This window comes from Chrysemys picta, chromosome 9, assembly GCF_011386835.1.
Source record: "Chrysemys picta bellii isolate R12L10 chromosome 9, ASM1138683v2, whole genome shotgun sequence".
In the NCBI taxonomy this organism is placed as follows: domain Eukaryota; kingdom Metazoa; phylum Chordata; order Testudines; family Emydidae; genus Chrysemys; species Chrysemys picta.
In genome coordinates this window covers 45811555-45826197 of record NC_088799.1, presented here as the reverse complement: position 1 = coordinate 45826197, position 14643 = coordinate 45811555, and the positions used below count along the sequence as shown (strand labels likewise).

At 42.4% G+C, this 14643-nt stretch overlaps 1 protein-coding gene across 9 annotated transcripts in view; it reads left to right on the top strand.

Annotated features, from left to right (window-relative positions):
* YEATS2 (YEATS domain containing 2) overlaps window positions 1–14643 on the top strand; it is a 73797-nt gene that overhangs the window by 27080 nt on the left and 32074 nt on the right. For 6 of the 9 annotated variants that reach the window (XR_006175212.2, XR_010590126.1, XM_042853545.2 and 3 more), the window contains 5 exons: window positions 3902–4141; window positions 6064–6222; window positions 8160–8263; window positions 10942–11049; window positions 12733–12906. Coding sequence is in view for 7 of the 9 variants with exons in the window: in XM_042853545.2 (XP_042709479.2) it covers window positions 3902–4141; window positions 6064–6222; window positions 8160–8263; window positions 10942–11049; window positions 12733–12906 (785 nt within the window). In the remaining 2 variants the exon portion in view is untranslated. The remainder of the gene's footprint in view (window positions 1–3901; window positions 4142–6063; window positions 6223–8159; window positions 8264–10941; window positions 11050–12732; window positions 12907–14643) is intronic. The other 3 variants (XM_042853543.2, XM_005282471.4, XM_042853544.2) reach the window with 3 other exon arrangements.

Here is a 14643-nt window from a genome sequence, read left to right as displayed (position 1 = left end):
TGGACAAGATCCACCAGCAGATGCCTGGGAAAGAATTCTGTGCGATCTACCTTTTGTAAAATCCTGGTGTATTTTATCCCAATTACCATTTACCTCTGCCCTTAACTACTTTCTTTCAAAATTTGTTCTAACACCATGTATACAACTGAGTTCAAACTAGCAGGCCTGTAGTTTTCTGGATCACCTTTTTTCCCTTTCTTAAATATAGGTACTATATTTGCAATTCTCTAGTCATAGGGCATGACTCCTGAGTTTACGGATTCATTTAAAATCGATACTATTGAGCTTGTAATTTCATGTGCTAGGTCCTTTAATATTTGTGGATGAAGATTATCCAAGCCGACTGATTTGGTCCCATTAAGGTGTTTTAGTTTGGCTTCCCCTCCGGGTGTGGTAATTTCTACTTCTGTATCCTCGTTCCCGTTAGCCATCCTGCCACTGCCCCCAAGCTCTTCATTACCCTGAGTAAAACTGAGGCAAAGTAGTTGTTTAGGTGTTGGGCTATACCTCGATTATTTTTAATCTCCACCCCATCCTGCGTGTTTAGCACTCCCACTTCTTCTTTCCTCGTTTTCTTTTTATTTATATGGCTAAAGAACCTTTTATGTTGTATTTAATTTCATTTTCAAGATCCAACTCTGTTTGGCTTTTGGCAGTTCTCACTTTTTCCGTACACTTTCTGACCTCCAAGGGTGTGTCTACACTGCAGTTAGGCACCCACAGCTAGCCTGTCCCAGCTGACTCGGGCAGTTTAATTGTGGGGCAGATGTTCAGGCTCAGGCTGCAGTCAGAACTCTGGGACCCTCCCTGAGCCTGAATGTCTGAACGAGGGTCCTAGAACTCAGGCTGCAGCCTGGTCCCAAATGTCTGCACGGCAATTAAACAGCACCTGAGCCCTGCATGCCATAGTCAGCTGGCATGGGCCAGCTATGGGTTTTTAATTGCAGTGTAGAAATGCCCCAAGAGAGTGCCTACAAGGAATGGATCAGCAAGGAAAGCTTTCTGCTTTTTCCTAATAACTTGTATGAGATGCTTGTTCATCCAGTTTGGTCTGCAACCCTTCCCTATGAATTTTTTCCTCTTGCTTGGGATGCAGGCTCCAGATAGTTTCTGCAACTTTGGCCTTGTCTCTACTTACAGCTAGATCAGCAGTGTGTTGATTTAGTGGGTCTGGTGAAATCAATGGCAGAGTACTCTCCCATCGACGCCTGTACTCCAGCTCCCGGGAAGTCGGCGGGAGCGCCTCCCGTCAACACAGTTCAGTGTAGGCACCTCAGTAAGTCTACCTAAGTTACGTCGACTTCAGTTACAGTAACTTACATAACTGAAGTAGTGTAACTTAGGTTGACTTACATCTGTACTGTAGACCAGCCCTTAGACTTAAAGTAATTCCAAGCCATCTCTACATTCAGATCCTTGAGTTCTTCAGTCCAGTCCACTTCCCCTAACTAATTCCCTTAATTTTTTTAAGTTTGCCCTTTTGAAATTAAGGACACTAGTTGCAGACCATATTTGTTTTTCCTTCCATTTAGTTTAAACTGGACTAGGCAGCTCCTGATCACTCGAACCAAACCGGTCCTCTACAACCAGCTCTTCTATGAGGTCCTTGCTACCTGCCAATACTAAATCTAAAATAGCATCACCTCTTGGTGGTTCAGTGACTATTTGGTGAAGAAATCTGTTAGCTATCACATCCAGGAATATCTGAGTCCTACCATTGTTAGTAGCGCTTGTCCTCCACGCTATATCTGGGAAATTAAAGTCTCCCATGATCACACAATTCCACTAGTATTTACTTTGTTAAAAATATTAGAGGTCTCTATCCATGTCGGATCCTGGGGGTCTGTAGCAGACCCTGAGCACTATCCTGGTGGAGTCTCTGTTTCCTTTCTTCCCCACACTGATTTTGAACAAGATTCAGTTTTACCCATTCTATCACTGCTAAATGCTTTACACTCTACCCTGTCATTAATGTACAGTGTCTTTCCTGATCAGCACATACCTTTCAATATCTGTACTCCAGTCATGAATACTATTCCATCATGTTTTTTTTATCCCTGTAATACTTACGAGTTTCATTTCCTGCACCAGTAGTTTTAGTTCCTCCATTTTGTTACCCAGGCTCCTTGCATTGGTGTACAGACATCTTAGTTGTTCCTGTGTGGCTTCTCCCAGATTCTTTGCTTGCTTAGACATAGTCATTTGACTGCGAGTATTGCCTACCTGACTGTTCCTGTCAGTGATATTGACATTGTCTTTTCTTCTTATCCGTTCTCCTGCCCTCTGTTATTCCTTTCTTCATTGCTGTATCCACTTTTACTTGATTTTCCTCCTAATCAGGTTTTAGAATCAGACTTGGTGATTTAGATGAGCATCTCCCAACCGTCTCCCCAAATTCCTAGTATAAAGCTCTTTTAATCAGTTGTGCCAGCCTCCATCCCAGAAGTCTGTCTCCTTCCCTACTCAGGTGGAGTCCATCCCCATGAAGACAGTCCTGTGTCCCCGAATGCCTCCCAGTGGTCAAACATCCCGAAGCCCTCCTTAATAGCACCACTGCCTGAGCCATCTGTTGATCATCATAATCTTGTCTCACCTTCGCTATCTTCCTTTAGGGACAGGTAGAATCCCACTGAAGATCACCTGAGCCTCCATTCTTTTAAGCGTCTTCCTTTAATTGTCATGTGTGCCCTTTGCAGTGTTCCAACAATTGAGATTTTAAAATCATTTGAATTGGGGGCAACAAACTATTCTGAGGCCATCTGAGCCCAGCGGTATGGTCTTCAGATTGCATAGCAAAACAAAGGCCGACTCTGCTGCCATTTTACTTTTTCATGGGTGTTGTGGTATCTGGTCTTGTGGGACAATTTATTTTTATTAGCTGGGATGAAAGAGAGAGAGAGACCCTTTGCTTTCCTGTTTAGCATCTATATTCCGATGCGCAGAAGCGTATAGTGAGAAGGAGTAATTTATGCCCCACAAAATGTTAGAATATGGAGCATTGGCTTGGCTCTGGTGGCTGTAGCTCTGAGGCCTTATTTACCCTGACATCTCTGGTAAAATCTCCTGATGCAGCTCTTCTAGTTGTGGGCGTGCTTGTGTTTATGTGGCACAGCCGTCCTTTCCACCCATGTCATCTACTCCTGCAGTGTGCTGTGCGAGTGTTTCTGAGTTACGGGGGTGGGGAAGGTGAAGGGGAGAAGGTTCAGGGTTTCAGTGAGTGCTTTTGATGGTCTCACACCAAAAAAAGGAAAATGCAGGCCTCTGAACTATCAGTACACTAGCATTTTTCAGACTTGAGCAAAGACACTAAGTACATCTGGATGGACAGCCCATAAAACAAATTGAAAAGAGGAAACCTACTTTTCAGCCTCTGGGGCCTCTACACTGGCTTCTCTGTTAGTGGCTCATTATCCATGAGTACCTGAGCTCTTCAGTAATACAGCTTCTGCCACACCAGAGTAGACTATGGGCTAATATAAGAGGGCGGTAGTCAGCCCTCTTACCTCTAGGTAATCACTCCTAAATATGCAGGGACAGGGATTTTCTTCAGGGGAAACTTCCCCTCAGCTACATTGATCTATCTGTCTTATGGACACTCAAAACTTAATAGTTTTACGTAAGTCAATGTGACTTATGAAAAATATGCCAAAAACGAATGTGCATGGCTGCATATTGGGTAAGACAGTATATGGCTAGTCCGGGTCTTAATTTTTTGTTCAGGATGTATCCAGCAAAATAACACATGAAAATGCAAAAAAATCATAACCGAACCCCCACTTTCTTATGCTTTATATTTGTAGACATGTTTGTTGTATCTTAATTTTTGTCTGTGTAGAGAAACGCAACAAGGAATTTGATGAGTCAGCCTGAGAAACATTTCTCTTTTCCATATTTTAATCAGGATTCCCTGTGAATGCTGAAACTGAAAGACATACCACTTTTTATTCCCTGCCATCTTCAATAGAACGGACTCCCACCAAATTGGCAGCACAGAAAGTAACCTTTGGCTCTCATGGAAATTCAGCTTTTCAGCCAATTGCAGCTAGTTGCAAAATAGTACCTCAGGGTCAGATCCCGAGCCCCGCAGAATCTCCAGGAAAATCCTTCCAGCCCATCACCATGAGCTGCAAGATTGTATCAGGTACATTTTAGTTTCAGTATCATACTTCATACTGAACAATGAGATTGAACTAGTTGGTCTTGTTTTGTGTCCTTTCCCGATTTTCATGCTAACATTACATGTTAGGCAATAGGGAGATCCAGTGTAATGCACTAAACAAAATTCCCTCTTTTAAAAAATAACAAACCTATATAAAATGTTTAATTTTTGAATTCAAGATTAAAAGCGGGATGGGAACTAGTTTTAGTCTCTCACTGGGCATAAATACTACCAGCAACCCACTTGAGATCACTCTTTAGTAAATCTGCTACTGCTGCTAATGGGCTCAGGTGTGAAAATTGTTAGTTCAAAACATAATATTGAAATGCATTTTGCATAAGGGTATGTCCATGGGAAGAAGGGCTTCTTCTCTTTGCAAATTGCCAAACTACTGGGCTGGGTAAAGTGGGTGCAGGTTTTTTCCTTTTATGTTATCAGGGAAATGACAGGGTTTAAACTTGTATATAAATTGTTGTTCTCCTAGTAACAAAGTCCCCTCCTTAGAATCAAACCGCTTCCTCCCTTTCCCCTTAACAGTAATTCCCTGTTTGTTTAGATAAGCAGCTGATTGCAGTTGGCAAAATGATTTCCTTTTAGTAACTTCTCAGCCAGACACGGTCATGCTACATTTGCCTGTACTGTTAACTCTTTTCACCTCTAGTTCCTCGTCTGCTAAACATAATGTGCATTCTCTTCACTGATGCAGTGCCTTGCACCGGGCTGTATTGTTGCATCAAAAATCTTTAATGGCCAACCCTACTGGGTCACTTGGGAAACTGGGAGCCTTGCCTGTAAAGCCCCACCTTCATCTGAAGTTCATATAGAGAATGAAGAGCCAGGGTACCAAGCTGGGTGCTACTGATGATCTCTTCCCAACTTGACTTCTCCTGTGCGTGGTTGTAATTTCTCTTCTGCCAATAGTCGTTCTTGCCATCTTAAAGTAGTACCCAGGGCACCAGCAGCTTATGTTTGAATGTCTGCAAAGTGCTCTTATCATCCTAACGTACTGTCCCACTGCTCTTCTTTTCTTTGTCGCGTGAGTGAGACTCTGATGCTTTCCAGTGGGTGAGAGTTACAGAACCATCTTGCCTTCCTTGAAACCCTTCAGCTTTTCTATATCAAGCTTTGCTGTTCCAGATGTTCCCCTGTTTAAACATTTCTTAGACTCTGCTAATTTTTTCATGCTCAGACCCCGACCCCTTTCGGATTGTGATAGTTGCTGTAAATCATCAGGGTCTTCCTGGATTGAGTGTTTCTGCTCCTTGTTAGCTGTCAGTCCTCCCTCCCTCTCTCCCAAGAGAGCAGATTATTGGAGGATTGCCTTCTCCCACACAGAGTCCTCTTGCTCTGTTCCCTGATGCAGTGGCTGCCCTCTCTTTTCTGTCTATGTTCTCACTCCTCCATCCTTTTGTCTCTGCTACCCTTTTAACTCATCTGCTTTTTTGTTTTTTGTCTTCCCCTCCCCTCACCCCCAGTTTAATCCCCTTTCCACTTACCAAGAGTCCACATGGTGGTACCATAATGGCTCTTAGGGGCTCTTGCGTTTGAGCCGAGTGTGGGATAAAATAGAGGCTTGGCCTAGTGGTTGACTGCCTGAGCCTACAGCCCTTTATTCATGAGCTGTTCCTGTGGTTGGCTGTAAAAGGGGGCACTGTAGGTGAAGGAAGATGAATGGCTTCAAGGAGCTGTTCAGCACTTCACCCTCATCTACAAAAGCATATTGACAGTGCGAGTGGGGAGGTCTGGGATCATGCAGCTTTACCTATCCCTGCAGCCCTGGCACCCCGCTCAGGCTGGAAGTGCACCTTCAGCTAAATGTCCAAACTACAAGTCATTTTTTTTATTATTGCATTTTTATGCCCTTATGAAATTTGAGATGGAAGTGTTGGACTCTTTTCCTTAAGGTTCTCCAATATCAACCCCAAGCCCATCTCCACTACCTCGTACCCCAACCTCCACTCCAGTGCACATGAAGTTGGGGTCTGCTAGTTCAGTCATTAATAATCCATACGTTATTGTGGACAAGCCGGCACAGATCGTCGGAGCAGCAGCCACAAGCACAGGTGCGTAATTTGATCCATAGAAGGTAGCAGGTTAGTTTTATACATTCAAGCCTATCTTCACTTAGATCTGTGAAGATCTGAAAGCCTTTTACAAAGGAAGATCAGTATTATTGGTTTGTATAATTAATGTACAGAATGTGTCTTTTTAACGTTAAAGGAATTTGCTTTCGGCCGTGACAGAAAAAGCAAGGCCAAATAGAAATCTCACATTCCTTTCCCCAGGGAGTGTACGCATTTCAGAGATGAGGAGCAAGGAATGTGAGGCTGTGCTACACATTGATAAAAAGCAAGGACGCTTAAAATGAAGCTGTGCCTTTGCCATGGCAAAGTGCTCCCCCCGGCACTCCCCCATCTTTAACCCAGAAGTGTGACCTGCCAGTACTAGAGATTCCAGCATGCATTTCTCTAGCTGTATCGAAACAATAGGTCAATTGGATTAAGATGGTCTGGAGAGGAACTGAATCAACCTTTGTGCTACTGTGAACCTTCATTCAGCTGCTTTTAGTTGGTTGGCCTCAGGCCCACCCCAGACTCATTTAACTAGATTCCCGTGGTGCTTCAGAGGTGACGCTAGGGGAACCGGTGCAGTCTGTCGGTCTGGAGAGTACAGATTGCAGGAGACAGGTGGAAGGCAATGTGAGCCAGCTGGAAACCCTTGCCTACATGTTGGAGGAAAAATAACTGCTTGTGAGTCCATTATTAGAGACAGGCTAAGAACTTCCTGTCTAAACGCACGTATACGTAATTACATATAGGTGTATATAGTAGCTTCTCAAAATGACACTTGGAGCTGACATAGTGTGTTCATCCTGGTTACAGTGATCCATGTAGTATGTGCCTTTCACTAGACATAGTTGAAAAAGGGGGAAGATCTTCATTAAAATGTCCCCTTTTTTGATCAGAAAATCACATTTTTTCAATGAGCACCCCCCTACAACTGTATGGGAGGAAAACTGAATGGTGGGAAACCACTGTATGTTTGCAGTAGCTGAATTTCTTTTAATCTCTGTTTTTGAGCTCTCTTGTTGGGTAAATCCGATGCAATTTGATAGTGAGTGGAATTTTCAAAAGCACCTAAGTGGCTTAGGGGCACAAGTTCCATTGGAAGTCAGTGAGGACTTGTACATCAGAGTCACATAGGTGGTTTTCAAATTCCCACCCAATATCTTAATTTTTTTAAAAGAGGGTAAAACAAAGAGACACTACTAAGTCAGATGAGGTCTGAAACAAAGGTTTTATAGAAGCAAGCTTTCACAAAGCCTACCTTCAGTAGAAATATCTGTATAGTTTTGTTTTTAATATAAATGCAAGCAGTTTTGTAAATAAATAAACACTGCAAGGGGATATTATATGTGCAACCCACATGTTGCAGAACTGTACTTTAGATTGAGAATCAGAAAGTGAAACTAGTTCTGTTGAGTGGAGTACAAAATGTAAACTGTTCAAACGGGGAAGAAGCAGATTTTAAAAATGTGTCTTTTAATATTCAAAAGTACTTGAAGAAGAAATGAGATTTTTAGCATTATGTTTAGTGAGGTCTTGTTCCTTTAAAGAAGGGATGTTTAGTTTGTGTTGATTTTGACTATACGTTGTCTTCTATAACAGAACACTAATGTAACTTGTCCCCATCCTGATCTCCACTGATCATGTCTTCCTTGTTTGATGTATTTATTTAATGGTACCAAAGACTGAACCCTTATGCTGAAATCTGCCTTATCTTCCGGTAGAGACAAGGTGGGTGAGGTAATATCTCTTGTTGGATCAGCTTCTGTTAGTGAGAGAGACAAGCTTTTGAGCTTCTGGGTAAGCTTGAAAGCTTGTCTCTCACCAACAGAAGTTGATCCAATAAAAGACATTACCCTCACCCGCTCTCTCTAATATCCAGTGACCAACATGGCTACAACAACACTGCATAAAACTTGTCTTCCAATATCCAGGAAGCCCAACAAGCAAACTGACAAGTGTCTCTCAAGCCTCTCATGGAGCCGGCTCTCCAGTCTCAAAGATCCATGGAAGCAGCTTGGTAACGTCAGCTGTCAAGGTAACATTCTTGTTAGGTTGTCTGTTTCCATAAAGAAATAGCTTCATATTGAGCAGGCTTTTTCAGCATCATAAATGCTGATTCCAGACAACTTCATGTTCTCATTAGTTCATTTGAACATTTCCTCTCTCTAGCCGCCACAGCACTATTGTTTATATGGTATGATAGTGAAATTTCATGCAGCTCTAATTAGAGTTGTGATTACTTCTCTGAAAAGTGCCAGCCTTTTGCTGGCGTATAAGGAAATCCTTGGAGGGCACAGATATCGGTACTGTCAAAATACCTTTCAAAGAGCCTGTTCTATAAAAGACTGATCTTTTTTGGCTTGGTTGGTGATAATATCAGATTTAACAAGAGGTGCATATTTTTAAAATCTCAGTTCCAAATTTTCTGCACAACTGATACATTCATATCCGGCTAATAGCTGACATTCAGTGGCTTTTCAGCTCCCTCCATCAGAAGAATGTTCATGTCAACAACAGGGAGATAAAAAGAACACCAAAGAGCTAGCGACATTGGAAGCTTTATCTACAAAAAAGTATTTGTCCCAGACAAATGTGGAGTCACTGACTGTAAATTGAGAATGAGTAGTGTCTGTGCTTTGCAGCTGGAAAGCAATAAAGGTATGGAGGTGGGTTAATTGAGACAAAATCGTTCCCATTTTCTTTACAGAGAAGGTTATTTTTGGCAGACTAGTGGCTTCAATGACACACCTTTTAAAAGTGGTTGGTGGAGCCTGGGGTGTGCTGGAGCCTTGTCAGCATTAGCCTGTTCAGAACATGCAAGAATAATCAGTTTTAGCTGCCTGGATAATTGCCATTCAGTCTACAGAGAAGAGCCTCTCATTTTTTAATTGAGATTCAGAACGTTCCTTTCCAACCAGGTCTGTCTCTGAGAATCTGTAGTATAGGAATTTTGCCACATGTGTACATATAACAAAATCTACACCTCTACCCCGATATAACGCTGTCCTCGGGAGCCAAAAAATCTTACCGCATTATAGGTGAAACCGCGTTATATCGAACTTGCTTTAATCCACCGGAGTGCGCAGCCCCACTCCCCCGGAGCATTGCTTTACCGCGTTGTATCCGAATTCGTGTTATATCGGGTCGCGTTATATCGGGGTAGAGGTGTACTAAGTAAAATTAAGCATGTATTCCCATCTTGTATTTTTATCATAGTGAGATCCAATTCATAGGCTTGTCCCATAGTGATCTTGAGTATCACTTCTCTTAGGAAACAAGTTTTTACATATTTGAGGCAGCAAATGTGGAGCAGCTTTTTTTAACTGTGATTTTTGCATCCCTTACTTTTTATATATATAAAGAATAAGTATGTACACAATGACTGCCATTAACAAGGTTAAGGATTAACTCTTTATTTCGCTGGTTTGGAGCAGTTACTTCTCTGTAGTGTCAAATAAATCAGAGCAGATCCAGAGACGCACACCACCCATATTGAATGAATTACACATTTTCAAGGTGACACCATTAGGAATCGGAAGTTAATTAGAAAAATAAGTGGAAGTCTGTTCCCTGTAAATCTCTGTCTCTTCTACTGGGTTGGGAACATGTAATTTTGTAAGGGTAGAAAAAAATTCTGTTGTATTAAAACAGTCCAACCTAACATTTCAAAGCATCCTCTGTTCAACATTTTTCTTCATCTCTTCAATAGTCTTCTGGCACAGTGACTGAAAATAAGAATTTACATTTATTAAGAGTATGGAACAAGTCAAAAAAATTTTTTTTGATTCACCTACCAACCTCCCCAGCTGGAATGAAAGAAACAAAATGTTGCAGGTCTAGATGTGTGGCATACATAATTTACATAATGTAGGTGGAAAACATTGCTACTTCTGCAAATCCACCAGTTCTACTATGAAGTTTGCATGCCATCCGAATTTTTTACTTAGAGGAAAGAATAATGTATCTGAAACAGAACTTGGTTTTGTTTGCAACTTTAAATCAGCAAATGGTTTTCCAGTGTTTATCTTTTAAAATGTGCTCTCAACTCTTAGATTGTATGTGCCAGTTTTAGCCTAATTTAAATTTACAACATTTAAAGAATAGAAAAATCATGCCTGTGACTGTAGCTATCAGTCCATTTCTATCAGCTAATTACCATACGATAATAAACATTGTTTTAGTTGCTGATAATATAACTTACAACAAACAGGCTGGCCGCGAGGCAGTTTGTTTACATTGACCTTCTGCAGGCATGGCCGCCCACAACTCCCAGTGGCCAAGGTAATATCTTTTACTGGAACAGCTGCTATTGGTGGAAGGGACAACCTTTGGAGCTTCACAGAGCTCTTCCTGAGGTCTGTAGAGGGTATCCAGAGTGTCTACGCTAAATACAAGGTGGGACTGATGGTTAAGCATAAGGGATTCACACACGCTGTAGGAGACCACTTAAAATAAAGTGGGTAATTAAGGGTTCGCAGGCAATAGGGTGGGTTACAAATTGGGTGTTGTAATGAGCCATAAAACCAGTATCGATCATAAAACCTTAGCTACATTGTGTCTCTGTCATATCCTGGGATCAATATGGCTACAACAACAGTGCAGATAAGTAATTCAGGGCACTCTGGGTTATCAGTAATGTGAATACAGGAAGTCATCACTTTGTTTTATATTGCACGTTCCACCTAATTGTGTGCCGTATGTATTCATCCGTAGCAAGAGGATTCTCTATTTGCAACCATGCCGCCCCTTTGTCCAATTGGGAGTCATTCTAAGGCACAAAGCCCTAAATCTGTGACAGGTGGACTTGGAGCTTTTACAAAGGTATTTGATTATGTTCTTGGCTTTGTACATAGATGCATGCTCTGATAGTATCTCTGCACACTGGGTTTTGTCACAAAGCATGTAACTTTTCTAGTGCATATAACGGTACTGTTGGGAGTGAGTGTTCTTGGGGCCTGACTGCCAGTTCCATTGTTATGTGATTAGGGAAATGAAAACTTTTACAACTGTCAGCAGATTAGTCTTGATTTCCATTCTGTTCTGTTGGCTCGATTGTTCCTCTGCCCTCTTTCCCTTGTCTGTCTCCCTTCTTCCATCTCATTCATCCTTTTCCTTGATGAACCACTGTCGTATTCTAGCAAATCTTAGAGCTGTGCTTTTATCGCATAATACAGTGGAACCTCAGAGCTACAGACACCTTGGGGAATGGAGGTTGTTCATAACTATGAAATGTTCATAACTCTGAACAAAGTGTTATGGTTGTTCTTTCAAAAGCTTACAACTGAACATTGATTTAATACAGCTTTGAAACTTTACTATGCAGTAGACAAATGCTGCTTTCCCTTTATTTTTTTTTAGTAGTTTACATTTAACTCAATACTGTCCTGTATTTGCTGCTGCTGTTGTTGTTGTCTCTGTTGCTGCTGCCTGATTGCGTACTTCCGGTTCCAGATGAGGTGTATGGTTGGCTGGTCAGTTTGTAACTCTGCTGTTCATAACTCTGAGTTTCTACTGTACATTAAAAATAAACTGCGGTAGTCCGAGACTCTAGGCTATTTTCCCGCCTACTCATACTTTACCATGATTTCTGAATGTCAAATATTGGCATTTAAATGCATTTCCCTAAGTGTCACTTGTCCAAATTTCTTTTTAACCAACTGTAGTATCACGTCTTCTTGTGAGCCAGTACTCTCCCCACCCCTTACAGGGGAATGAATAGGCTGAGCTAATAAAAGAGGATTTCCATTTCTAACTACTGACCTTGGCATCCAAAATCAGGTGTTTATCCCAGAGTTCTGAGTGGCTGCCTTAATTCCTTTAAATTATGAGTTAATTTTGATGAAAGAGGAAGGGTGGTACAGGGTTTATGGTGCTAGTTTATGGTTTATGGTGCCCTGCTCCACAAGACTTCCTGCATGACCTTGGCCAAGTCACTCAGTCTCTGAGCCTCAATTCTCCAGATGGGGATAATAGCAGTTAGGGGGGATAAATACATTCAAGATGTTGAGACCCTCTGGTAATAGAGGTCGTAATGGAAATGAATAAGGCACACCCTTTACGTAATGTAGCAGGATAGAAAAGGATTTATCAAAGGTTGGGGTTTTGTCTGGGGTACAGGCCATATTTGGGGCAGGATCCTGGATGGGGAATTAAAAGCCCAGAGTACCGCTCAGCCCTGAGCAGACTAATGCATAGTTGCAGCTTCCAAGCAGAACAAACATAGTTAATATTAATAACGACACTTCGCACTTGTGGCCTTCCCATCACTTTGCAAACACTAACTAAGCCTCATAAGGCCCCTGGGAAGTTGGCAAGTATTCACCCCATTTGACAAAACGGGAAGTGAAGTCAGAGTGGTTCAGAGGCTGTGCGGTGGGAGCTTTTGGCCCTTGAGTGTCTCTCAGCCCAGAAGCTCCTACCTCTCTCTGAAGACTGATGCTTGCAGATGATGATTTCTTTTGGGGCACAAAGCAGTTTGTTTACTCCAGTTTTCCTTATGAAAAGGTGATAATAAAGCAGGAGCCTGGAGAGCTGCCCCAGCAACCTCAGCTGCCGGTGACTGGGACAACCTCACAGGCCTCTGGGCAGCAGTATGTCACTGTGAAGGGGAGTCACATGATAGCTTTGTCACCTCAGAAGCAGATCGTGAGCACAGGAGAGGGGACCACCCAGTCAAAGGTATTGAATGTTTTGATGTCTTAAACTGCCTGGACTCAGTGTGGTTTCGCTGTCGCATCTCCACGCTGCTGCATGCACAGAACTGGGGGGATAGCAGGCAGCAGTCAGTGCTGCTTCTCTTAAAGCCATGAGTTGGGGGGAGGTCATAGGAAACAAGCTATCTCTGTGCTGCTACCTTAGAATGCTGGAGGTACTATATGTAAGGGAGTGCTAGGCCGCGGGTTCAAGTCCAGCTCTAGGGGTAGTTCTTGTTTTTATTTTTCATAGGTAATTTTACTTACATGGGGAAGTTAAGGGGGTGGAAACAGCTGCTAATTGTTGCCTGCAAGGAACAACCTCCTGCTTCCTATTTACTCCTCCGTTGCAAAGGTTTAAGAGAGAGCGAAACAGGAGAAACTAGCCCAGAATGGAAACTTTATTTTGCATCAGTGGAACAAGAACTACAGTAGATTTCAGCGTGATGTGTCAGTGAGAGAGAAGCAAAGCAGCTGGGGCACGCTTGGAGCTTAGCAGCTCCATGTGTAAAGGCTCAACAATCCCACCATCAAAAGGGTTAATTCCTGCCTTTCTACCCACTCTAAGGTGTATACAGTGAAATCTACCTGCTACGCACACGGACCAATGTATGCAAAATATATTTACATATGTAAATGTACATTAATATTTACAAATCAGTTAATGGTTCTTTAAACTACCTTTTTGCCTAGTCTGGCAGGTGCACAAATGTGATACTTCCCTGGATGTGTTGTCTGTGTACAAAACTGAGGCTGTTTGTTAGTTCAACATTGGGGCCAAAGTTTCCAGAGTATTTTCATGAGTCAGTTGAATCTTAAGTTTCTCCAGAACCGTAGGTCAGCATGTTACCCCCCTGCCTCAGTGAGAGAGACTTGCTGGTGCCAAACTGGACACTACCAGCTAGCTACCCCAACAAACTCATCAGAACCCTGCCAGCCCGCATTTTACCTTGCAGATTAACACCAAGTGTATCTTAGGCCTGGAACTCCCCAGAAGCGTCCCCCTGTGGTGTCTAGCCCCTGTCACTGGACACTCTCACTAATTGCCAGGTATGGTGTCCCCAAAGAGACTGTGCGCACACAGCTGGAAGGTTACAACTTAAGATCGGGTCCTTTGTAATAATACAGCACTGTACTCTATTTATGGTGAAAACAAAGAGAAGTTGTTTAACAAAGAGCAGAGTGTCATAGATTCAAGTGAGCATTGAGCAAGAATAATGGAAACAGAAATGGTTACCAACAAAACAAAAGTATAACACTTTCTAGAGATTAAAACTTTAGGCTATAATCCTTGTCTAATACAGTCTCTCACCAAAGCTTTTTGCAGAGCTTGCTGTCTTCCAGTCATCACCACGACCCAGACTTTTGTGAATATCCCTATGCCCTCAAAGGGGTTTTCTCAGTAAATGGATAACAGAGGTTCTTTTTCCTTCCTCTCATGGTTCAGTAAACCTTTGAAATGCATCATTTTGAAGTGCACCCCCAGATAAGACTCTTTGCCCCCATTGATTGCTCTCCTGTGTGCTGTCACCCATGTTGAGTCCAAATTCTCCCCTCCACTGCCCTCCCATCAAGTTTGTCCAGACTGATAGGAGTTTACTGACATAATAGTGAACCCTTTGCCAGTAGGCATTGAGTGCTTCCTCAGGTCGCATGGCTCTCTGCACTTCACTAAGGCAAACGTCAGGTTCTTTCTGAATGAAGCAGTTTCCTATGTTGGGGA